The sequence below is a fragment of the Macaca mulatta genome, chromosome 5 (genome assembly GCF_049350105.2).
Source record: "Macaca mulatta isolate MMU2019108-1 chromosome 5, T2T-MMU8v2.0, whole genome shotgun sequence".
In the NCBI taxonomy this organism is placed as follows: Eukaryota; Metazoa; Chordata; class Mammalia; order Primates; family Cercopithecidae; genus Macaca; species Macaca mulatta.
This window is the reverse complement of record NC_133410.1, coordinates 2598101-2624001: the sequence shown is the minus strand read 5'-3', so window position 1 is coordinate 2624001 and position 25901 is coordinate 2598101. Positions and strand designations below refer to the sequence as shown.

Sequence of the window (25901 nt, the reverse complement as noted above, 5' to 3'; positions counted from 1 at the left end):
AAAAATACAGAAATCAGCTGGGCGGGGAGGTGTACGCCTGTGATCCCAGCTATGTGGACGGTTGAGGCACAAGAATCACTTGAACCCAGAAGGTGAAGGTTGCAGTGAGCCAAGATTGGGCCACTGCACTCCAGGCTGGGTGACAGGGCAAGACCCTGTTTCAGAAAATAAACAAAAGCTCTAAACAGTTATTATAATGACGAATCAACTTTGGTCACAGAATATAAGAAACTTTTCACTATGGATCATTACTATCATGCTCACAATGAATGAACCAAGAACGTCACAGAGAAACAAAATAGAAGGAAAAATGGAAAACTGGGTGGAAAGACTTTTATAGAGACAGGGTCTCACTCTGTCATCCAGCTGGAGTGCAGTGGTGTCATCATAGCTAGCCTTGAACTCTTGGGCTCAAGGAATCTTCCTGCCTCAGCCTCCCAAGTAGCTGGGACTACAGGTGCACCCCACCACGCCTGGCTCAATTTTTTTTTTGTTTATTTGTTTGTAGAGATAGGGCCTATGTTGCCCTGGGTGCTCCTAGGCTCAAGTGATCTTTTACCTTAACCCCTCCCAAGTGTTGTGATTACAGGTGTGAGTCACCATGCCCAGTCTACAAATAATTTTAAAAAGCAAAAAGTCTTAGTATTTCCATGACGCTGACGACTGCTGTGAAGGTCTGAGATTACCAAACCCTAAGTTATTCCTTCTTAGCCTTTTGTCTTCTGGGCACTGCCCTTTATGACTGGAATTTAGTTCAGTGTCGATAAGTGAGCTGATGTAACTACCAGAAAGATCCTATACACACTCCTTCAAGAAGTGGGGCTACTCTGAAGTGCCATTATGGAACTCACTTTCATTCATGTGCTACAAGGAAGAAGGTAGTTAATTAGCCCTAAAAAATCACAAATTCAAGAGATAAAACTTACTGTACTCATTGTGCTCTTTGGTGCCAACCTACAGGAGAGGAAGTGATCTATACCAAGGTTTGCAGGGAAGTCAAATGTTCTCAACCTTTCATGCCGTTTGGTTACTCATCTGGCTTGCAAAAGAGTTTGGATCCGGACAGATTTCCAGTATTTTCAAGTCCTGAAAAACAAAGATACTGATTTGATAAATGCTGCCACTTACATCACTGAAACAAAGCTCAGCTCGATAAAGTACTGGTCCTTTCTGTCCCTAGGTTCTTTGCTGAATATGTTACGCAATGACATCCTTAATTCTATATTCATCTTAGGAAGCAAGCATTCTTGTTGCATATAGGACTTCCTGATCCCAAAGTCTGCAACTGTAATTATTATGCTACCTCCTTTCTGGCTCCTGCCATCTCGGCAAGGTACTGTGCTAATGCCTGGGAAGAGGTGCAAGTCAGGACTGCCACACACGACCACACCAACTCCTCAGTAACCGTAACCGGAAGGGAAGGGAAAGAGCTTCTGAGGCCAAACAGAGCTCAGAGCCTCAGGCTCTTCCCACAATTTCACTGTCATCTAGAGTTGAGGAGACAAGAGCCATTCACTCTAAAGCACACTGTGTGTCCAGCTGAGACTTCTGTTGCTGGGACCAGGTGAATGGTGAACCAGGAGACTGTGGACTAGGCAGCCAAGTAGAAGCTTTGAGCAAAGGCAGAGAAATCACCAGATGCAGAGGTTGAGAGGCCCTTGGATTTCACTGAGAAGTGAGGCTGAACACGGTAAACTCAGTGTCAGCAATGCAGTGGGTAATGGAGCCACAAGCCCTGAGCACAGGACAAGGCTGAGGGACTAGGAGAGAGCCAAAGCAAGGACAAGACCCTTGTGGTCACCCACTGCTGGGTGCTAGCAGCTTAGATTAGGAGAGTGCTTCTCAAGCATGAGCCTCAAGCATCAGGCTCCCCCACAGAGGGCTTGTTAAGCCCAGGCTGCTAGGCCCTCCAATTTACACATCTTAGTAAGTTCCCAGGTGCTGCTGTTCCAGAGACTACACCATGGTACATACTGAAGTAGCATAATGGGATGGAGTTGCAAAGCAGACACAGGTGAAAGGGATCCAGGTGGCGGAAACAACAGGAACGCTCTTCATATCCACCCTCTGTGCATCCCCAGTGCTGCTGCCGTGTCATCCTTCTCTGCACCATTACCATGCCTGCTCATGCTGGGTCTCCTGTCCCTGGGTGCACATCTACCCTACTGCCAGGCCATCTTTCCAAAACATTTGCCGCAGCAACTTTCCCTGGATCCTTATCAAGACCTAACTCCTAAGCATGGTGTGTGGAGCCAGGCTGGCACTGCAATCAGGGCACATCTCTTGAGCCAGGCAACTGGGATTGAAATCCAAGCACCAGCTGGGTGCGGTGGCTCACACCTGTAATCCCAGCACTCTGGGAGGCCGAGGCGGGTGGATTACCCGAGGTCAGGAGTTTGAGACTAACCTGGCCAACATGGTGAAACCCCATCTCTACTAAATAACATAAAAAATTAGCCGAGAGTTGGTGGATGCCTCTAATTCCAGCTACTCTTGAATTAGGCAGAAGAATCTATTGAACCCAGGAGGTGGAGGAGCTGAGATCACAGCATTACACTCCAGCCTGGGCAACGAGAGCCCAACTCCAAACTCCATCTAAAAAAAAAAAAATCCAGGCACCTGAACCCCAACCTGTGACCTTGGGGCATGGCACTGAACTTCTCTGTGCCCCATTTCTTGTCTATAGAACAGAACTGCACCTACCTCAATGGTGTGTAAGGATTCCAGAAGTTATTAGAAGAGAGTGTTTGGAGCAGTGCAGACACACTGTAAAGGCTCAGGGTCTATGGGCTGACACATACCCATCACCACACTCAGCCCCACAGCACAGGCTGACAGTCTCTCCAAATTCACCTTTCCAGTGCCCAGCTCCAACCTTCTGCTCAAGCCCTAAAACGCTGTGTGATATCACATCCCACTGTTTTGTTTTGTTTTGTTTTTGCGACGGAGTCTCACTCTGTTGCCCAGGCTGGAGTGAGTGCAGTGGTGCAATCTCAGCTCACTGCAACCTCCACCTCCCAGGTTCAAGCGATTCTCCTGCCTCAGCCTCCCAGGTAGATGGGATTACAGGCGTGTGCCACCACACCCAGCTAATTTTTCTACTTTTAGTAGAGACGGGGTTTCACCAGGTTGGTCAGGCTGGTCTCAAACTTCTGACCTCAGGTGATCCACCTGCTTCAGCTTCCCAAAGTGCTGGGATTACAGGCATGAGCCACCACGCCCGACCTCCCACCCAGCTTTAAGAAGGGGCTGCATACCTCCCTGCCTCATTCATAGTGGGGATGTAGAAATGCAGAAATGTACCATCCTGGCTAACACGGTAAAACCCCGTCTCTACTAAAAAATACAAAAAACTAGCCGGGCGAGGTGGTGGGTGCCTGTAGTCCCAGCTACTCGGGAAGCTGAGGCAGGAGAATGGCGTGAACCCGGGAGGTGGAGCTTGCAGTGAGCTGAGATCCGGCCACTGCACTCCAGCCTGGGCAACAGAGCGAGACTCCATCTCAAAAAAAAAAAAAAAAAAAAAAAGAAATAAATGCAGAAATGTAGAAATGCAGAGTGAAAGGAGACCTTAGGGGTCATGGGAAAGTAGCCCTCACCAACTACAAAGGGTTCTGGATCATGTAGGTGAGAGTCCAGTGGAATAAGAAAACTAACAACAGCTGAGATGTGCCTTCTATGCATCTGCACAAGGCACTGTGCTTCCCAAATATTACCACATGTGCTCCTCGTATCACCCAGTAGGGAAACAGGCACTGTTATGGTCCCCTTTTTACACATGAAGCAGCTAAGGATTAAAGTTAAGTAACTTGCCCAAAGTCGTCCACACCTAGTAAACAGAGCCTAGACTTAAACCAGGGCAGTCTGACACCAAAACCTGCACCCTCAAATAGGTATGTTAGTGCCAGAATCAAATACATCAATTCTAGAAACTAGCTGGAACACTGATGGTGATTTTTCAGATATCTCAAATTTAGTGTGTTCCAAAAGGAACCCATGCCTCCTCCTTCCGCCAACATACACTCCATTTCAGGAAAGGGCCCCACCATCCTCCAGCCTCTCGTCCAGGATGCTCTCACTTACACAAGTGCTACGAGGACAGGGCTCGATTTACTTTGTACCTAGCTAAGACCTTACACAAAGCGGATGCTCACATTTATTGAAGGAATAAATGAGGGTAAGAGTGGGGTGCTGATGGCACCCCCGCCACTAAGAAAAGAGGAGCTGGGGTAGAGAAGTGGTCATTCCTGACTGGGGATGGTCAAGAGAGCCCTAAAGTTCCAAGGTGAAAGGAGAAACAACTCATGTCAAGGTTATCTAGCTTCTTACCCTGCAAGAGTGATACCACAAAACCCAACAAGGGAAGGGAGAATAGAAACAGGAGCTGAGTGTACTTTTAGAAAAGTGGGGTGTGAGATACCCAGGGAGAAAGGGCCGAAGGTAGCTGGAAACTCAAGAGTGAGAACTGGGATGGACGTAGAGATTTCAGAATGTGTGAAAACTTGGGGAAGCAGGTAGATAGAATCTGTAAAAGAGAATTTAAAAGAAACAAACCTAGGATAACCTGGAGCTGTCACTTAGACAAAACCTCCTTCTTCAAGGAGGAAGAAGCAGTGAACAGCTGCAATGCACAGGCTGAGGAACTAAAAGGCAGCCAGTGAGCTCAGACACGGAAGTGGGACACGGTGACCTAAGCAAGTGGAAGCCGCAGCAAAGGAGTTGCAGTCCCAGCCTAACTGCACTGAGGATCAAGCTGGGCTGTCTAGAGGAAGCGGCACTGAATGGGGCCTAAAGTGACAGGAGGTGTCAGTCAAGAAACAATGTATGTGGGTGGGGTGGGCGGAAGGAAGAGGGATGTCCCAGACAAGCACTGTGTGGAGGTGGGGAGAGAACTGAGGACAACAAAGGTGCGGAAGAGAACAGATGGGAGACTGAACAAGTCAGACGGTAGACCAAGGAGGAGATTCAGGGTAGACCAGGCATGAAGAAAGCCGTGAGGCGCAGGGGTAGTGACAGAGTATAGGACAGAGAGGTGACTGACAGGGTGGAAGTTGGGGGGGCTTCGGGGCTTTCTTCATTCTTATAATTTATTATTTAAGGTCTACGTAACTATTCTCTTATTCTTAGAGGATCACCCCCACATAAAGCTATTATAAGCACTTCAGATACTGACCCCCCCAACTCTAGCAGGAGTATGACATTTAATTATGTATATTTATGGTATATATGTATATGATGTGCAGATGCTCCTTGACTTACAATGAGGTTAACTCCCAATAAATCTTAAGTTGAAAAATCCTAAATAAAACACTGTAAATTGGCCAGGCGCAGTGGCTCACGCCTTATAATCTCAGCACTTTGGGAGGCCGAGGTGGGCAGATCACAAGGTCAGGAGATAGAGACCATCCTGGCTAACACGGTGAAACCGGGTCTCTACTAAAAATACAAAAAATTAGCCAGGTGTGGTGGCGGCGCCTGTAGTCCCAGTTACTCGGGAGGCTGAGGCAGGAGAATGGCGTGAACCAGGGAGGCGGAGACTGCAGGAAGCCGAGATGGCGCCACTGCACTCCTGCCTGGGCAAGAGTGCGAGGCTCTCTCTCAAAACAAAACAAAAAACAAAAAAAAACCCACTGTAAGTCAGAGACTGTGTATTCATATGTGCATGTGTCTCTATCATATATAAGAGAGTCTGCTAATTGACAGAGACAGACTGTCAGGCGGGCAGGAAACAGGAAGAGGGTCAGACTGGAACCAAATTCTACGACTGTATCTCATATCACTGTATTCCTATGAGCAAAGAGTGAGTCAGCGGAAAAGGGGCAGTGGGGAGCACACCAGAACCAGAATGATGCTGTAACTCTGCAGCCAGTCCACGGGGAGATGCTCTAATGAGAAGCTCTTCTGTTTAGCCCAGCCCTACATCAGGTACACAGAACCCTCAAATCCTGCCTGGGAGGCAGGGTCTGATACAATCACCCACTGAAAATAAGAGACCTGGGCTGGGCATGGTGGTTCACGCCTGTAATCCCAGCACTTTGGGAGGCCAAAGTGGGCAGATCACCTGAGGTGAGGAGTTCGAGACCAGCCTGACCAATATGGGGAAACCTACTCCCTACTAAAAACACAAAAATTAGCTGGATGTAGTGGTGGGCGCCTGTAATCACAGCTACTCGGGAGGCCAAGGCAGGAGAATCACTTGAGCACAGGAGGCGGAGTTTACAGTGCCATTGCACTCCAGCCTGGGCGACGAGTGAAACTCAGTCTCAAAATAAACAAATAAATAAAAACACATAATTTTTTTTTTGAGACAGTCTTGTTCTGTCACCCAGGCTGGAGTGCAGTGGTGTGATATTGGCTGACTGCAGCCTCTACCTCTCAGGTTCAAGCAATTCTCATGCCTCAGCCTCCCAACTAGCTGGGATTATAGGAACCCACCACCATGCCCGGCTGATTTTTGTATTTTTAGTAGAGATGGGGTTTTGCCATGTTGGCCAGGATGGTCTCCAACTCCTGACCTCAAGTGATCTGCCCACCTCAACTTCCCAAAGTGCTGGGATTATAGAGTCAGCCACTGCACCTGGTCACAAACACCTCTTAAACGGAACTTTGATACCCTCAGTCATATTAATAACCACATCTTAATACTCAGAAGAAATACGAGCCTCTTGCTCATTATACAAATGAGGGTATGTGGTAAGTGGTCAGCAATGATGTGGCTAGCCAATAAGCCCTACAGCCTTGGACAAAGACTTGCCCTCTGTGCCTCAGTGTCCGCATCTTTAACTGAGTAGAACGCCTCACCTCTGTGGAACCAGTGGCCGCTGAATGAAACACGCAGTATGGTTCCTCGCACCCAGAAGGCAACTCTATCAGCTAATTTGCTCACTATTCACAGGTGCCTAGTCTGGGTAAGGCACTGCTCCAGGGGCTAGGAACGGAATGGGAAACAGCAACAAAAAACCACCCAAGGAGCATATATCCTAGCTGGACAAATGATCAACACATGAAGTAATAAACAGATGTTATATCAGAAGGGCTGGAGAAAATGGCTCTTCTTACAGGTATGAGTGCTATTCAATAAAACAAAGCTTCACCCCAGGAGGAATTGGAACCAATGTTTCCGGCTCTTAGCAAGGGCTTTATTCATTTCCAGAAGAGACTTGGCAGGATGTAGCTAATCACAATGGCTTAGACTTAGAGGAGGACTCAGAGGAGGTTGAAGAAAGCCGGCACAGAGCCAATGACAGGCAGTTCTCACCCAGAGTTATTTATTCCTAAGGCTCAGGGGCCTCGAACATTGGCCTCCCTTGAAGGTTTGCAGGGACAAGAGGAATGAATTTGATCAAAGCAGAAAGCAGCAGACTATGCTCAGAGAGGCAATGAGGCAGGTTCAGATGCCAAGTAACCAGGTCTTCCATAAAATTATCTTATGGCCCTGATTAAGCTGCCACCAGCGATCAGGCTACAACCAAAATCCCCAGGGTCCTGAAAGGCACAAAGGGCTTTCACATCTTTCAGCCAAGATGGCCTAGGCTTTGGAGTCTCATACAAAAACAACGTAATTTCTGGAGGCCAGGAGAAAGGGTAAGATCATGAAGGAAATCGAAGGATCAACTCCTCCAGAGGCCGATGGGCAGGTGTACTTCAGATGCTAGAGGCCGTCAACATTCTCGACACTTCCCCAGAGCCCACAGTCAGCACAGGAGGCAGGCTTGCCAAGCTACCTGGTGTTAATGGCCACTGAGCACAAAGCCTGCTGGAGAAGACCAGCTAGCAGCTTAGCTGCCTCTACTGTATCCAGAATTCAGGGTTGGTTGGGCTATAGAGTTGGTTGTGAGATGCTCACAAATCTGATTATTTGACCCATACCAGGTGGGAGCAGCTGAGCAGTGCCCCACAATGGGAACTCTCTGAAGGGCACAGCAGAGGAGGCCTAATCTCAAACAGCACTTTCTCCGGCTCCAGGCTCCTCAAGAGAGACATGTTCTTCTGTCCTTAGTCAGGTGCATCTGTGGGCTGAGGAGCAATACAAGCTGTCACCAAAGGGCTAGCCAAACCCAGCTCTTTAAGGGCTTGCATCTTGGTGGAGAAATCCAGCATCCAGAAGTCCTAATCTAGACCCTCTTCAACTCTCAACACTTTCCCTAGAAAGTAAACTAACAAGTCAGTGTCCCAGCCTGGGCAACATGGGGAAACCCCGTCTCTACACAAAAATACAAAAACTTAGCTGAGCATAGTGGTGTGTGACTCTAGTCCCAGCTCCCAGCTACTTGGGAGGCTGAGGTGGGAGGCTCACTTGAGAGTGGGAGGTTGAAGCTACACTGAGCCATGACCGCGCCACTGCACTCCTGCCTTGGTGAGAGTGAGACCCTGTCTTAAAAACAACAAAAACGCCGGGCGCGGTGGCTCACGCCTGTAATCTCAGCACTTTGGGAGGCCGAGGTGGGCAGATCACGAGGTCAGGAAATCGAAACCATCCTGGCTAACAGTGAAACCCCGTCTCTACTAAAAATACAAAAAATTAGCCAGGCGTCTGTAGTTCCAGCTACTCCAGAGGCTGAGGCAGGAGAACGGCGTGAACATCGGAGGCGAAGCTTGCAGTGTACAGAGACTGTGCCACTGCACTCCAGCCTGGGCAACAGAGCAAGACTCTGTCTTCAAAAACAAACAAAAAACAAAAAACAAAAAAACCAAAACTGTCTCAAAAAAATATCATAAACAAAACAAAAACACACATGCAAGTCAAAAAATCACTGGCTCCCGGTAAAGATAAAGAAAAACAGGCACACACAACAGGAATGCTCTGAAGGTGACAGAAGGCAGAAGGGAGAAGGGGGAGGAGGAGGTTCATGGAAGTTAAAAGCACCACAAGGTAATGCAAAGAATCACCAGGCTCCAAAATATCCAAGAATATTGCAAGTGCTCCCAAATAATCACAAGCATTGCCTACAGAACATACGCCAAAGTCTTCATATCATATAGCCAACCTCCTCTCCCAACTCCTCCTCACTTTTCTGGGTTCATTTGCAGTTACAGACATGTGTTTCTTAAAAAAAATAAAAAAGCATCTTGCTACGCAAAAACCCACCATTTGTGAGGAAAAATGGAATTAGGGGCACAACACTAAAAAATTTTGTCAGTGACACACATACACAAAACAATCTAGTGAAAATGGTAGTAAAGTTCTACACGTTAAATGGTTAAGAAATACAAGTAACTGTGATACTTTACCTTGAAAAAAGCCTGAGGCTTGCTCTGTGGAAGTGGGCCTCAGACGGTTTACAGCTTGTGAGTTATTGAGAAGTGGAGGCAAAGCGAGTGAATGCTGTAACATCCGATGTACACAACTGTGGCTCACATACAACAAGTCAACTGAGGTGACTGATCTATGTTGAAGGGGTGTATATTACATGGCTTGGTACAGCTGGCCTCAACTTTTCACGATCACCTAACGTTTCTCACAGATGACATGGTGTACAGCAAACTCTCAAGTGGTTATCTAATACAGCAGCCTCACTGGAACAAACTCATGTTTCCAAACAAACACTTCAAGCAGAACTGTACTTTACTCCAGGAATCCTGGAAGCCAGTTCAAAGTACCTGACTTTGGAACTCAAAGAAGGTCCGAAGTTGGCCAGGTTGGTCCTGCCACTCCCACCCTTTGGGGGAATTTCTGCTCATTCAAGGCCTACCTCAAAGGGCTTCAATTTCTCTCACTCCTCCCAGTGCTGACTTAACCATTCCTTCTATACTCCCTTAAGACAAGAAACATAACTTATCAAATACTTATCAAGGTGTCCCCACCCATTAGCATAGCACTTGGCCCAAACATGTAAATAAGATTTTTTTTTCCCCACTGAAATTATCAAGGTCTGGGTTCACGCCTGTAATCCCAGCACTTTGGGAGGCCGAGGTGGGCAGATCACCTGAGGTTGGAAGTTTGAGACCAACCTGGCAAACATGGTGAAACCCCAACTCTACTAAAAAAACAAAAATTAGCCAGGCATGGTGACGGGCATCTGTAATCCCCGGTACTCAGGAGGCTGAGTCAGGAGAACCCCTTGAACTCGGGAGGCAGAGGTTGCAGTGAGCCGAGATTGCACCATTGCACTCCAGCCTGGGTGACAGAGTGAGACTCTGCCTCAAAACAAACAAAAAAAAAGAATGAGGCCGGGCGCGGTGGCTCAAGCCTGTAATCCCAGCACTTTGGGAGGCTGAGACGGGCGGATCACGAGGTCAGGAGTTCGAGACCATCCTGGCTAACACAGTGAAACCTCGTCTCTACTAAAAATTACAAAAAACTAGCCGGGCGAGGTGGCGGGCGCCTGTAGTCCCGGCTACTCGGGAGGCTGAGGCAGGAGAATGGCGTAAAAACCCGGGAGGCAGAGCTTGCAGTGAGCTGAGATCCGGCCACTACACTCCAGCCTGGGCGACACAGCGAGACTCCGTCTCAAAAAAAAAAAAAAAGAATGAAATTAGCAAACTCTAGGGCCAGGAAAGAGGCTCATGCCTGTAATCCCAGCACTTTGGGAGGCTGAGGCAGGACTGCTTGAGCCCAGGAGTTCTGGACCAGCCTGGTCACCACAGTAAAACTCTTTCTCCACAAAATATTAATACCAAAAAAAAAAAAAAAAAAAAAAAAACCTAGCAGGCTGTGGTGGCACACGCCTGTAGTCCCAGTTACTCAGGAGGCTAAGATGGGAGGATCGCTTGTGCCCAGGGAGGTCGAGGCTAAAGTGAGTTATGACTGTGCTACTGCACTCCAGCCTGTCATTCCGAACACTGACCCCCAGCAAAAGTTATCAAGCTGATCACATGCTTGAAAGAGATGGCAGATACCTTGAATACATGGCAGAGCGTTTTTGAAAAAGAAAAAAAATAATTTCAGAGATGGGGGAAATGAAGCCTTTACACTGCAAGTAAAAACAGTCACAATTAAGAAACAAATGGAGCCTTAAAAGCGGGACTGGAGCCAGTGCAGCGGTGTGCACTTGTATTAGTCCTTTTTCACAATGCTGATAAAGACATACTTGAGACTGGTCAACTTACAAAAGAGTTTTAATGAACTTAACAGTTCCACGTGGCTGGAGAAGCCTCACGATCAAGATAGAAGGCAAGGAGGAGCAAGTCACATCTTACATGGATGGCGGCAAGCAAAGAGAGCTTGTGCAGGGAAACTTCCCCTTTACAAAACTATCAGATCTTGTGAGACTTATTCACCATCATCAGAACAACATGGGAAAGATCTGCCCCCATGATTCAATTATCTCCCACCAGGTCCCTCCCACATGTGGAAATTCAAGATGAGATCTGGGTGGGGACACAGCCAAACCATACCATTCCACCCCTGGCCCCTCCCAAATCTTATGTCCTCACATTTCAAAACCAGTCATGCCTTTCCACAGTCCCAAGGTCTTAACTCATTTCAGTATTAACTCAAAAGTCCAAAGTCTCATCTGAGACAAGGCAAGTCCCTTCCACCTATGAGCCTGTAAATCAAAAGCAATTTAGTTACTTCTTTGATACAATGGGGGTGCAGGCATTGGGTAATTCCAAATGGGAGAAATTGGCCAAAACAAAGGGGCTACAGGCCCCATGCAAGTCCGAAATCCAGCAGAGCAGTCCAAATCTCAAAGCTCCAAAATGATCTCCTTTGACTCCATGTCTCACAACCAGTCATGCTGATCCAAGAGGTGAGTGCCCAAGGTCTTGGGCAGCTCCACCCCTGTGGCTTTGCAGGGTACAGCCTCCCTCCCAGCTGTTTCATGGGGTGGTGTTGAGTGTCTGCAGCTTTTCCAGGTGCACAGTGCAAGCTGTCAGAGGCTCTATCATTCTGGGGTCTGGAGGACAGTGGTTCTCTTCCCACTGTTCAACCAGGTGGTGCTCCAGTAGGGACTCTGCTTGGGGGCTCTGACCTCACATTTCCCTGCTGCACTGCCCTAGCAGAGGTTCTCCATGAGTGCCCTGCCCCTGCAGCAAACTTCTGCCTGGGCATCCAGGTGTTTCCATGCATCCTCTGAAATCTAGGTGGAGGTTCCCAAACCCTGATTCTTGACTTCGGTGTACTCGCAGGCTCAACACCATGTGGAAGCTGCCAAGGTTTGGGGCCTGTACCCTCTGAAGCCACGGCCTGAGTTCTACTCTATGTTGGCCCCTTTCAGCCACAGCTGGGGCAGCTGGAATGCAGGCCACCAGGTCACTAGGCTGCACACAGCAGAGGAACCCTAGGCCCAGCCCAGGAAACCATATTTTCCTCCTGGGCATCTGGGCCCATGATGGGAGGGGCTGCCATGAAGACCTCTGACATGCCCTGGCAACATTTTCCCCCACTGTCTTGGGGATTAACGCTTGGCTCCTTGTTACTCATGCAAATCTCTGCAGCTGGCTTTAATTTCTCCTCAGAAAATGGAATTTTATTTTCTAGCACATTGTCAGGCTGCAAATTTTCCAAACTTTTATGCTCTGCTTCCCTTATAAAACTGATTGCCAGCCGGGCGCGGTGGCTCAAGCCTGTAATCCCAGCACTTTGGGAGGCTGAGACAGGCGGATCACGAGGTCAGGAGATCGAGACCATCCTGGCTAACACGGTGAAACCCCGTCTCTACTAAAAAATACAAAAAACTAGCCAGGTGAGGTGGCGGCGCCTGTAGTCCTGGCAACTCGGGAGGCTGAGGCAGGAGAATGGCGGGAACCTGGGAGGCGGAGCTTGCAGTGAGCCGAGATCACGCCACTGCACTCCAGCCTGGGCGACAGAGCGAGACTCCGTCTCAAACAAAAAAAAACCAAAAAAAAACTGATTGCCTTTAACAGTAGTCATCTCTTGAATGCTTTGCTGCTTAGAAATTTACTCTACCAGATATCCTAAATCATCTCTCTCAAGTTCAAAGTTCCACAAATCTCTAGGGCAGCGGCAAAATGCTGCTAGTCTCTTTGCTGAAACATAACAAGAGTCACCCTTGCTCCAGTTCCCAACAAGTTCCTCATCTCCATCTGAGACCAGCTCAGACTGGATTTCATTGTCCATATCCTTACCAACATTTTGGTCAAAGCCATTCAACAAGTTTCCAGGGAGTTCCAAACTGTCCCACGTTTTCCTGTCTTCTTCTGAGCCCTCCAAACTCTTCCAACCCCTGCCTGTTACCCAGTTCCAAAGCTGTTTCCACATTTTTGGGTATCTTTTCAGCAGCATCACACTCTACTGGTACCAACTTACTATACTAGTCTGTTTTCACAATGCTAATAAAGACATACCTGAGACTGGGTGATTTACAAAAGCAAGAGGTCTACAAAAGCCAGTTCCAAATGGCCGGGGAGGCCTCACAATCATGGTGGAAGGCATGGAGGAGCAAGTCATGTCTTACATGGATGGCAGCAGGCAAAGAGAGCTTGTGTAGGGAAACTCCCCCTTATAAAAGCATCAGATCTCTTTTTCTTTTTTTTGAGACGAAGTCTCACTCTGTTGTCCAAGCTGGAGTGCAGTGGCGCGATCTTGCTCACTGTAACCTCCACCTCCTGGGTTCAAGCGATTCTCCTGCCTCAGCCTCCCAAATAGCTGGGACTACAGGCATGCACCACCATGTCCAGCTAATTTTTGTATTTTTAGTAGACACAGGGTTTCGCTCGTCTTAAACTCCTAACCTCGTGATCCGCCCGCCTTGGCCTCCCAAAGTGCTGGGATTACAGGCATGAGCCAACGCATCCGGGCCTAGAGCATCAGATCTCTTTGAGATTTACTCACCATCATGAGAACAGGATGGGAAAGACCTGCCCCTAAGAGTCAATTGCCTCCCACTAGGTCCCTCCCACAACATGTGGGAATTCAATATGAGATTTGGGTGGGGACACAGCCAAACCATATCAGCACCTGTATTCCCAGCTACTTGGGAGACTGAGACAAGAGGATCACTTTAGCTTAGAAGTTTGAGGCTGTAGGCTGGGCACAGTGGCTCATGCTTATAATCCCAGCACTTTGGGAGGCTGAGGCGGGCATATCACCTGAAGTCAGGAGTTCAAGACCAGGCGGGCCAACATAGTGAAACCCTGTCTCTACTAAAAATACAAAAATGAGCCAGGTGTGGTGGTGCCCACTTGTAATCGCAGCTACTCGGGAGGCTGAGACAGGCAAATCACTTGAACCCAGGAGGTGGAGGTTGAAGTGAGTTGAGACTGTGCCACTGCACCACTCCAGCCTGGGTGACAGAGCAAGATTCTGTCTTAAAAAAAAAAAAAAACAAAAAAAAAAACAAACAAGTTTTAGGCTGTACTGTGCTATATAATTGCACCTGCAAATGGCCACTGCACTCCTCCCTGGGAAACATAGGAAGACAACCTTCTCTAAAAAAAAAAAAAAAGAAAAGAAAAGGGCCGGATGTGGTGGCTCACACCTGTGATTCTAGCACTTTGGGAGGCTGAGGCGGGTGGATCATAAGGTCAGGAGTTCAAGACCAGGCTGGCCAACATGGTGAAACCCCGTCTCTACTAAAAATACATAAAATTAGCCACGCGTGGTGGCACGTGCCTGTAATCCCAGCTACTTGGGAGGCTGAGGCAGGAGAATTGCTTGAACCCGCGAGGTGGAGGTTGCAGTGCTGAGATCGTGCCACTGCACTCCAGCCTGGGTGACAGAGTGAGACTCTGTCTCAAAAACAAAAACAAAAACCAAACCAAACAAAAAAAAACCACAGATGATCGTGATGGGAGAATAGGAGAGAACATTTCTACCTGAGGCATTTTCAACTTTTCAACTTGCAAGAGTAGGAGGCCAGAACCAACACTGGAAGACAGCAAGAAGGTACTTAGAAAGGAAGCAAATTTTAGTGCAGGTAACACAGAATGCTGCCTTATTTAGCAGCAGAATTTAGCAGTAGTTTGGCTAAAGAAAGAGGTGAGGTGTGGCAGACAGGCAAATGCCTAGGCCCTAGGACAACTTCCCCTAGCTGGTGAGAGGAGAAAACTTAGGAACAATAACTCTGAGGAATACAATACAGTCACTGAGAATCAATAACGTTTCTTGAGGGTATTTATCAGACTCCTCTGGGATGAAAGCAAAAATAAAGATACTATTAAGTTTTGTTTTTACTATTTGAAGTTTCTAGAAACATTGGCCATGTGCTTTCCCACCACACAAAAAAAGCACAAGACATAACAAAGCCTAACAAAAGAACAAAGGTAGGAGTCAGGGGTTAAGTTGCAAGCTCTGCTTACTAACTGTGTGACCTTGGGCAAGTGGCCCTGATCTCCCCGTGCCTCAGGAAGAGTAAAATGGGGCTAACTACAACAACTACTTTATAGGGTGGTTCTGTAAGATAGTGAGAAGTAGGGAATCACTCAACCGTAGATATTAATCACGAATCAGGAGTCTGAGACCAGCCTGGGCAATATGGCAAGACTCAGTCTACAAAAATTTGTTAAAAATTAGCCAGGTGTGGGCCACGCGAGGTGGCTCACGAGGTCAGGAGATCAAGACCATCCTGGCTAACATGGTGAAACCCCGTCTCTACTAAAAACACAAAAAACTAGCCGGGCATGGTGGCAGGTGCCTGTAGTCCCAGCTACTCGGGAGGCTGAGGCAGGAGAATGGTGTGAACCCGGGAGGCGGAGCTTGCAGTGAGCTGAGATCCCGCCACTGCACTCCAGCCTGGGCGACAGAGCGAGTCTCCGTCTCAAAAAATAAATTAGCCAGGTGTGGTGGCATGCGCCTGTAGTCCCAGCTACTTGGGAGGCTGAGGCGAGTTATGATTGCACCAATGCACTCCAACTGGGTCAACAGGGAGAGATTCTCTTAAAAAATAAATAAAAGGCCGGGCGCGGTGGCTCAAGCCTGTAATCCCAGCACTTTGGGAGGCCGAGACGGGTGGATCACGAGGTCAGGAGATCGAGACCATCCTGGCTAACACGGTGAAACCCCATCTCTACTAAAAAATACAAAAAACTAGCCGGGCGAGGTGGTGGGCGCCTGTAGTCCCAGCTACTCAGGAGGCTGAGGCAGGAGAATGGCGTAAACCTGGGAGGTGGAGCTTGCAGTGAGCTGAGATCCGGCCACTGCACCCCAGCCTGGGCGACAGAGCAAGACTCCGTCTCAAAAAAAAAATAAAAATAAATAAATAAATAAATAAAAAATTAAATAAATAAATAAAAAATGCTAATGATCATTTGAGTCTTCATAAAGTCGTAATCTTTTTGCTGGTGAAGGGTCTTGCCCTGATGATGGCTGCTGACGGATCAGGGTGGTGGCTGATGAAGGTTGGGGCAGCTCAGGGCGGGGGCTGACAAAAGTTGGGGCAGCTGTGACAATTTCTTTTTCTTGTTTTTTGAGATGGAGTTTTGCTCTTGCTGCCCAGGCTGGAGTGCAATGGTGCGATTCTGGCTCACTGCAACCTCTGCCTCCCTAGTTCAAGCAATTCTCCTGCCTCAGCCTCCAGAGTAGCTAGGATTACAGGCATGCGCCACCAAGCCCGGCTAATTTTTTTGTATTTTTAGTCGAGACGGGGTTTTTCCATGTTAGCCAGGCTGGTCTGGAACTCCCAACTTCAGGTGATCCGCCTGCCTCGGCCTCCTAAAGTGCTGGGATTATAGGTGTGAGCCACCATACTGGGTCAATTGCGACAATTTCTTAAAATGAAGTTTGCTGCATCAGTTGTCTCTTCCTTTCATGAAAGATTTCTCTGTAGCATGCAATGCTGTGTGACAGTATTTCACCCACAGTGGAACTTCTTTCAAAATTGGAATAGATTCTCTCAAACCCTGCCACTGCTTTATTAACTAAGTTTATAAAATATTCTAAATCCTTTGTTATAATTTCAGCAATGTTCACTGCACCTTCAGCAGTAAATTCCACCTCAAGAGACCACTTTCTCTGCCTGTCCACAGGAAGCAACTCTCCATCTGCTCAAGTTTTATTATAAAATAACAGCAATTCAATCACAACTTCAGCTTCTGCTTTCTTTTTCTTTTTTTTTGAGACGGAGTCTTGTTCTGTCAACCAGGCTGGATGGAGTAGCAATGGCATGATTTAGGCTCGCTGCAACCTCCGCCTCCCGGGTTCAAGCGATTCTCCTACCGCCTTGCCCAGCTCTTTTATTTTTTTGAGACAGAGTCTCACTCTGTTGTCCATGCTGGAGTGCAGTGGCCCGATCTTGGCTCACTGCAACCTCTGCTTCCTGGGTCCAAGCAATTCGCCTGCCTCAGCCTCTGGAGTAGCTGGGATTACTACGCAGTAATAATCCTACCACCACACCCAGCTAATTTTTGTATTTTTAGTAGAGACAAGGTTTCACCATGTTGGCCACGCTGGTCTGGAACTCCTGACCTCAAGTGATCTCAAGTCTGCCTCGGCCTCCCAAAGTGCTGGGATTACAGGCATGAGCCACCAGGCCCAGACTTCAGGCTCTACTTCTAATTCTAGTTCTCTTGCTATTTCCACCACATTTAGTTACTTTTTCCACTGAAGTCTAGAACCCCTCAAAGTCATCCATGAGGGTCAGAATCAAGTTCTTGTTGTGTTAATCAAAATTTTTTTTTTTTTTTGAGACACAGTCTCTCTGTTCCCAAGACTGGAGTACAGTGGCGGGATCTCGGCTCACTGCAAGCTCCGCCTCCTGGATTCACACCATTCTCCATTCTCCTGCCTCAGCCTCTGGAGTAGCTGGGACTACAGGCTCCCGCCATGACGCCCAGCTAATTTTTTGTATTTTTAGTAGAGATGGAGTTTCACCGTGTTAGCCAGGATGGTCTCGATCTCCTGACCTTGTGATCCACCCGCCTCGGCCTCCCAAAGTGCTGGGATTACAGGCGTGAGACAACGCGCCTGGTCCTTTTTCTTTTTTTTTAAAGACAGAATCCCACTCTCGCCCAGGCTGTAGTGCAGAGGCGCAATCTCAGCTCACTGCAGCCTCTACCTCCTGGGCCCAAGCGATTCTCCGACCTCAGGCTCCCAAGTAGCTGGGACTACAGGAGCGTGCCACCATACCTGGCTAATTTTTGTATTTTCTTGGTAGAGATGGGGTTTCACCATGTTGGGCAGGCTGGTCTCGAGCTCCTGATCTCAGGTGATCTGCCCACCCCAGCCTCCCAAAGTGCTGGGATTACAGGCGTGAGCCACCATGACCTACTGATGTCGATATTTTGACCTCCCATGAATCACAAATATATATATATATATATATATATATATATATATATATATATTTTTTTTTTTTTTTTTTTTCTTTTTTGAGATGAAGTCTTGCTCTGTTGCCCAGGCTAGAGTGCAATGGTGCGATCTCGGCTCACTGCAAGCTCCTCTTTCTGGGTTCACGCCATTCTCCTGCCTCAGTCTCCCGCATAGCTGAGACTACAGGTTCCCACTGCCACGTCCGGCTAATTTTTTGTATTTTTAGTAGAGATGGGGTTTCACCATGTTAGCCAGGATGGTCTTGATCTCCTGACCCTGTGATCCACCGCGCCTGGCGACAAATATTCTGGTTTTTTTTTTTTTGAGACGGAGTCTCGCTCTGTTGCCCAGGCTGGAGTGCAGTGGCTGGATCTCAGCTCACTGCAAGTTCCGCCTCCCGGGTTTACGCCATTCTCCTGCCTCAGCCTCCCGAGTAGCCAGGACTACAGGCGCCCGCCACCTCGCCCGGCTAGTTTTTTGTATTTTTTAGTGGAGACGGGGTTTCACCATGTTAGCCAGGATGGTCTCGATCTCCTGACCTCGTGATCCGCCCGTCTCGGCCTCCCAAAGTGCTGGGATTACAGGCTTGAGCCACCACGCCCAGCCTGACAAATATTCTTAATGGTATCTAGAATAGTGTATCCTTTCAGGAGGTTTTTAATTTACATTGTTGAGACCCATCAGAGGAATCACAATCTATGTAGCTATAGCCTTACAAAACGCATTTCTTTCCCCTGGTCCCGCCCTTTTTTTTTTTTTTTTTTTTTTAAGAGATTGGCAGTGGAGGGGGTGGTCTCACTATGCTGCCCAGGCTGGTCTCTAACTCCTGAGCTCAAGGGATCCACCTGCTTTGGCCTCCCAAAGCGCTGCGAGTACAGGCATGAGCCAACGTGCTCAGCCCCAAAATGCATTTCTTAAGTAAGATTTGAGAGTTGAAATTACTCCTTGATCCATGGGCTGCAGAACAGATGTTAACATTAATCTCATTCATCTCCATTAGACCTCTTTGGTGACTAAGCACATTCTCAGTGAGCAGTAATATTTTGAAAGAAATCTTTTTTTTTCTGAGCTGTAGATCTCAATAGTGGGCTTAAAATATTCAGTAAAACATACTGTAAACAGATATGCTACTACACAGGCTTTCTTGTTTCACCGATCAGCACACAGTAGATTTCTGCATAATTCTTAAGGGCCCTAGGATTTTCAGAATGGTAAATGAGCACTGGTTACAATTTAGTCACGGGTCACATTAGCCCCTAACAAGAGAATCAGCCTGTCCTTTGAAGCCACGCATTGATCTTTCTCTGGCTATGAAAGTCCTAGATAGTATTTTTTTTTCCATATAAGGCTGTTTCATTTACATTGAAAGTCTGTTGTTCAGTGTGGCCACCTTCATCAATTATTTTAGCTATATATTCTGCATAACTTGCTGCAGCTTCTACATCAATGCTTACTGCCTCAACCTCACACTTTCACATTACAGAGGCGGCTTCCTTCCTTAAACCTCATGAACCAACCTCTGCCAGTTTCAAACTTTTCTTCTGCAGCTTCCTCACCTTTCTCACTCTTCACAGAACTGAAGAGAGTTAGGGCCTTAAATCTGGATTAGGCTTTCGCTTAAGGGAATGTCACGGATGGTTTGATCTATCCAGACCACTAAAACTTTCTCCCTATCAGCAATAAGGCTGTTTGGCTAATCATTCATGCGTTCACTGGGGTAGCATTTTAATTTCAAGAACTCTTCCTTTGCATTCACAACTTGGCCAACTGTCGTTCAGCACAAGAGGCCTAGCTTTTGGCCTATCTCAACTTTTGATATGCCTTTCTCACTAAGGTTAATCATTTCTTAACTTGATTTAAAGTAAGAGAGATTCAACTGACTGCTCCTTTTGTCTGGACACTGCAGGGTCACTGACTGGCCTAATTTCAATATTGTGTCTCAAGGAATAGAGAGGCCTGAGAAGAGAGACTGGGAACTGCCAGTCAGTGGAACTGTTACTAGACACCCAACTTTTACCAGTTAAGTTCACCATCTTATATTAGTGCTATTCATGGTAACCCAAAACACTGACCACAGCTCACCGTAACAGATGCAATAATGAAAAAGTTTGGGGCTGGGCATGGTGGTTCATGCCTGTAATCCCAACACTTTGGAAGGCCAAGGCAGGCAGATCACTTGAGGTCAGGAGTTCGAGATCAGCCTGGCCAACATGGTGAAAGCCCGTCTCCACTAAAAATACAAAAATTAGCTGGGTGTGGTAGTATGTGCCTGTAATCCCAGCTACTCCGGAGGCTGGGGCAGGAGAATCACTTGAGCCCAGGCAGCAGAGGTTACAGTGAGGCCGAGAACATGCCATTGCACTCCATCCTGGGTGACTGAGATTCCATCTCAAAAAAAAAAAAAGTTTGAAATATTGTGAATTACCAAAACTTGACACAAGAGACACGAAGTGAGCGCATGCTGTTGGAAAAATGGCTGGCACTTACAGACTTGCTCGACGAATACTTGCTATAAACCTTCACCTTGCAAAAAAGGCAATATGTGCAAAGCACAATAAAATGAGGTATCTCTTATTCCCTCCATCCTCACCCAGCTACAGGAGGGCCAGCACCACGACTGTTGACTGCTGTAAGTTTGGCATACAGGACACCTCAAAAATATGCTACTTCGATCTTGAGGAGAGTGAAATATCTTACTCATTTTATGTACAAAGCACAGATGTGTATACATTCTATAAAAATAGTTTACGTATGGCATTAAGATTTCATGAAGATTAGAAAAACAATGTTTACAAAAGCTCCTTACAAAGGTAGTAATTTAAGATCAATAAACGATGTATTAAAGTAAGATTTTTGGAAGCTCAAATTCAGGCAATACAAAAGCCAGCAACACAGCTTGCTACTCAAATGTCCCTATTTCATCTCAAACTCACAGTAAAACTGAACCCAATGTATCCTTGTCCATTAACAAGTAAAACACCAAGAAAACAACAAAACATTCCCTTCAATGTCTCTTTTACTGTCAGCGGTCCCAAAACTCCTGGTCACCGAATTCAAAAGCCTAATCCTGCAGTTAAGACTTAATCTCATCTGCTGCCAAAGAGCCGGCTTTGTGACCTTGGGCAGACTACCTCACTTTTCTGGACCTCAGTCTCCCCAACCACTTGGACACTGTAAGTCAGATTCCAGAGCTGAGACCCAACGTCTGGCTCAAGAACTTCGTGCAGAAACAGAACGAAGGTTATTAAGACTGTGAACGTCTATGGGAACCGACAAGTGAAAGACAAAAGCTGAAATCCCTACCAAAACTGCTTGCCCAAGCTCTATCCTTTTCCCTGTTTCCTCGATGGATCAAAGGCGGAAAAGCGGTGTTTACTAGCAACTCTTTTTCGGGTCTTGAGAATCTTCATACGCCAGCCTACAGGCGCGCCAGAGGGTGAAGGGCCCGAGCGGTGCAGGGCTGGGCCGCAAGCCTCACAGTCACACGTTCCACCAACCATCAGCCGGGGCCCGGAAGCGCGTCCGGAAGTCGAGGCCCTACCAAGTTTTAGACTGCGACCTCGGCGCCCCACACTGTCAGTCCCGCACCCGTACTCAGATCCTCCCGACCTACAAAAGGCCCCGCCACGCGGCCCGGGCACCCGGGCACCCGGGCAAACTCGCAGGCCCCACGATGGCGGGGCGGCGGCACGAACACACAAAGGAGACGTCGTCAGCGGGGAACAAAAACCCTGCCCAGGTCTCCCCACTAAGAGCACACCCTGCCCGACTCTCCGAGTGACCTTGGGGGCGTTCCTGCCCTTCCCAGAGCCTCAGTTTCCCTTCCTAAGCTATGGACTAAGCCCCATGGCCGCGGCCCGCCAGGGTGAGCCGAGACCCAGACGCAGGCCTCTTAACTTCTGTCGCCCGCGCCAAGCCGGGTTAGGTGCGCCCGCGCGGAAGGCGGTGCGAGCGGCCAGAGCTGGCTCGAGGTCCCGGGCTGCGGAGTCTCGGCCGGGTGGAGCCGCGCGGGCCGAGGCCTCTGTAGGCCGCGAAGCCGCCTAAACCTCGCATCTGCACAGGCCCTGATTTGCCGCTGCTTCCCCGCAAAGCCCAGCCTAACCTGGAGCTAGTTAGGTCCGCAGGAGCCGCCGCCGTCGCACTCGAGAGAAGAAGCTGCTTCTCCAGCCGCCCAGGAGAGCCCCTCGAGAAAGATGCCGCCGCCTCAACAGCAACCCACTTCCGCTTCGGAGGCCTCGGCTCCGCCCCCCGTCGTGTGCCCATTGGCCGCCCGCCTACCCTACTTCCGCGGTTGGCCGGGTAAGGACAAATTTTTAAATCCTATTGGATAAGAAAACCATCTGTTACCACTTTAAAGCGCGCCTCTTTCCGCCCCCGCCCACAATCGAGCGCCCTAATTCGCACCTTCCGGCAAGAGACGGCGCGGGCGCGGCCCCGCTCGCAAGGCCTTCCGGGAGTCGCGGTCTGAGGGCCAACCGGGCTCCTGTACCCGGCTGCGACTGACTGTCCCAACGCCGCCAGGGACTGCCCGCCGACTGCCTCCGGAGCCGAGCGGGCCCCGAACCTTCCCATTCCTAGTTTTCGAACCGCACACCAGCTGCTGTGCCCCTGGCTCGACGCAGCTGGCCGGGACGCGGAGCTGGTAGTTCGTCCCGCCCGCCGTTCCGCGCCCCTCTCCTGGCTCTTGTTTCCCCGCCTCTTAACGATGCCTTTGTGAGGAAGGTTGCTGGGCCTGGGGACTATGACGATCGGCTGGAAACCAGGCCTGGCCCTGTTTCAGCGCCCCCGCGTGCCAAGCCCTGGGCCGGCGTGCGGGTCCCTGCCCCTGAGAGGAACCTGGAACTTTTGCAGGCTGGGGTGCAGACGTGTACCTAACAGATGAAGAGTGTGGAGGATTGGAGGACTCAGGGCAGCACGGCACAGGCGCATGCAGGTCCCCGGTCGGACTGGAGAATGGGTGGTGGGTTTCTTGAGCTCCAGTCCCTGAGCTGGACTTTGACGTGGGTTTAGCAACCAGGAAAAAAGCCCACCTTGTCCCTGCTGCCTGAGAATACCCAGACCTTAGTCCATGGCCAGCATCTCTGGTCCCTCGGCACCCCCAGGCAATGTGAAGGTCACCCCAAATGCCTTGGGTTGCATTGTTTTCTTACACTGAGTTTCTGTTTGTTTTGAGATGGAGTTTCGCTCTTGTCGCGCTGGCTGGAGTGCAGTGGCGCGATCTCGGCTCACTGCAATCTCCAACCTCCAACCTGGATTCTCGTGATTCTCCTGCCTCAGCCTCCCGAGTAGCTGGGATTAGAGGCGCCTGCCACCACACCCGGTTAATTTTCTTTGTATTTTTAGTAGAGACGGGGTTCCATCATGTTGGCCAGGCCAGTCTCGAACTCCTGACCTCAGGAGATCCACCCTCCTTGGCCTCCCAAAGTACTGGGATTACAGGTGTGAGCCACTTCGCCCGGCCACCGTACAGTAAGTTTCTAACCTCGAAAATGGAGTCAAATAATGGAATGACAAGGCAGATAGAAACCAGAGCATTAACGTTTTTGCGTTGTGTTTACAAACAATATGTGTTTGCTATTTTCTGTAATTGTAAGGAAATCTGGCATGGTAGAGTATCTGATAGATAAATCTAATTCTCATGTAAAATATCTAAGTATTTGTGTGTGTGTGTGTTTTGAGACGAGGTGTCACTCTGTCACCCAGGCTGGAGTGTGGTGGCACGATCATGCCTCACTGCAGCCTTGGCCTCCCCAGGTTTTTTTTTTTTTTTTTGAGACGGAGTCTCGCTCTGTAGCCCAGGCTGGAGTGCAGTGGCCGGATCTCAGCTCACTGCAAGCTCCGCCTCCCGGGTTCACGCCATTCTCCAGCCTCAGCCTCCCGAGTAGCTGGGACTACAGGCGCTGCCACCTCGCCCGGCTATTTTTTGTATTTCTTAGTAGAGACGGGGTTTCACCGTGTTAGCCAGGATGGTCTCGATCTCCTGACCTCGTGATCCGCCCATCTCGGCCTCCCAAAGTGCTGGGATTACAGGCTTGAGCCACCGCGCCCGGCCGGCCTCCCCAGGTTTAGATGATCAACCCACCTTGGCCTCCCAAATAGCTGGGACCACAGGTGTGTGCCACCATGCCTGGCTAATTTTTTTTTTTTTTTTTTTTTTTTTTTTGTGGACACTGGCTTTTGCCATGTTGCCCAGTCTTGTCTTGAAGTCCCAGGCTCAGGCTATCTGCTTGCCTCGACCTCCCGAAGTGTTGGGATTACAGGCATGAACCATCACACCCTGCCCTAGGTATTCGATTTTTGATAGTGATTGTAAGTTGAAAGGTATTCCAAAGTTTGTGATTATAATTGGAACAAAGAGAACTTAAAAGTTTAAGAGAAATGTAGACATTTAATATACCTATGAGAATTATTTAAATATTAATACTTGATAAGGCAGACAACTGAAATGCTAAAGAATAAAATTAGATTCTACATGTATAAATGCAGTTGAAAATGTTTAAGAGAATTTCAGTTCATAAATGGAGCCGTACATGATTAATCAAAATGGTGGTTAAAAATGATCAGATTTAGGCTGGGCATGGTGGCTCTCACCTGTAATCTTTTTTTTTTTTTTTTTGAGATGGAGTCTCACCCAGGCTGGAGTGCAGTGGCATGATGTCGGCTCACTGCAAGCTCCGCCTCCCAGGTTCATGCCATTCTCTTGCCTCAGCCTCCCAAAGTGCTGGGATTACAGGCGTGAGCCACCACACCCGGCCTCGCCTGTAATCTTAACACTTTCGGAGGGTGAGGTGGGAGGATTGCTTGAGCTGAGGAGTTTATAGATGAGCCTGGGTAACATGGTAAAACCCCGTCTCCACCAAAAAAAAAAAAAAAAAAAAAAAAAAATTATCCAGGTGTGGTGGCATGTCCCTGTGGTCCCAGCTACTCAGGAGGCTGAGGCAGGAGGATTGCTTGAGCCCAGGAGGTCATGGCTGCAGTGAGCTGTGATTGCATGTCAGCCTGAGTGACAGAATTAGACCCTCTCTCTCTCTCTCTCTCTCTCTCAAAAAAAAAAAAAAATCAGATTTAGAAAGAGTAATATGGCTGGGCACGGTGGCTCAAGCCTGTAATCCCAGCACTTTGGGAGGCCGAGATGGGCGGATCACGAGGTCAGGAGATCGAGACCATCCTGGCTAACACGGTGAAACCCTGTCTCTACTAAAAAATACAAAAAAAACTAGCCGGGTGAGGTGGCGGGGGCCTGTAGTCCCAGCTACTCGGGAGGCTGAGGCAGGAGAATGGCGTAAGCCTGGGAGGCGGAGCTTGCAGTGAGCTGAGATCCGGCCACTGCACTCCAGCCTGGGCAACAGAGCAAGAATCCGTCTCAAAAAAAAAAAAAAAAAAGAAAGAGTAATATTAGTAATTTGTATTTTACAGCCTAAGGAAAAGTTAGGGTTTTCTGTTTGTAACTGTAATACATTGAACATGTGATGTTGAAAGTCTCTACAAATACCAGTTTCATGCTCAAAGGCTGCCTTCAGCCTGGGCGACATAGTGAGACCGCATCTCTACTAAAAATAAAAAATTAGCTGGGTTTGGTGGTAAGTGCATGTAGTCCCAGCTAGTAGGGAGGATGAGGCAGGAGGATCACTTGAGCCCGGGAGTTTAAAACTGTATGAGCTATCATCACGTCACTGCACTCCAGCCTGGGTGACAAAGCGAGACCCTGCCTCAAAAACAAAAACAAACAAAAGCTGCCTTTAAGTCTTCTCCA

At 48.4% G+C, this 25901-nt stretch overlaps 2 protein-coding genes and 1 long non-coding RNA gene across 7 annotated transcripts in view; 1 reads left to right on the top strand and 2 right to left on the bottom strand.

The window, feature by feature from the left end:
* RNF4 (ring finger protein 4) overlaps nucleotides 1-22376 on the bottom strand; it is a 46950-nt gene extending 24574 nt beyond the window's left edge. For 2 of the 5 annotated variants that reach the window (XM_078002999.1, XM_078003001.1), the window contains exons 1-2: nucleotides 22222-22376; nucleotides 927-1086 (exon numbers count right to left, since the gene is read on the bottom strand). In XM_078002999.1, coding sequence (XP_077859125.1) covers nucleotides 927-935 — 9 coding nt within the window. In that variant the 5' untranslated portion in view covers nucleotides 936-1086; nucleotides 22222-22376. Of the gene's footprint in view, nucleotides 1-926; nucleotides 1087-20417; nucleotides 20537-21451; nucleotides 22050-22221 lie in introns of those variants that run through there. The other 3 variants (XM_078003000.1, XM_028848240.2, XM_078002997.1) reach the window with 2 other exon arrangements.
* Nucleotides 16291-22791, bottom strand: LOC144341078 (uncharacterized). The gene is made up of 3 exons (XM_078003002.1): nucleotides 22553-22791; nucleotides 20451-22468; nucleotides 16291-17195 (listed from the first exon to the last, which is right to left on the bottom strand). Exons 1-2 carry the CDS (start codon nucleotides 22718-22720, stop codon nucleotides 22070-22072), a joined length of 567 nt encoding a protein of 188 aa, XP_077859128.1. The 5' UTR covers nucleotides 22721-22791; the 3' UTR covers nucleotides 16291-17195; nucleotides 20451-22069.
* LOC144341081 (uncharacterized) lies at nucleotides 22623-25793 on the top strand. Its single transcript, XR_013417682.1, has 3 exons — nucleotides 22623-23902; nucleotides 24212-24718; nucleotides 25486-25793. It is a non-coding gene; the product is annotated as an uncharacterized LOC144341081 (long non-coding RNA).
* The last annotated feature ends 108 nt before the right edge of the window (nucleotides 25794-25901 follow it).

What these genes read in the sequence shown, in the direction of transcription:
- LOC144341078 (XM_078003002.1), bottom strand. Translation starts at nt 22,720, where the DNA reads ATGGGAAGGTTCGGGGCCCGCTCGGCTCCGGAGGCAGTCGGCGGGCAG. An exon ending in GCGCCGTCTCTTGCCGGAAG is followed by an intron (nt 22,469 to 22,552) that starts GTGCGAATTAGG and finishes CTTATCCAATAG; the next exon opens with GATTTAAAAATTTGTCCTTA.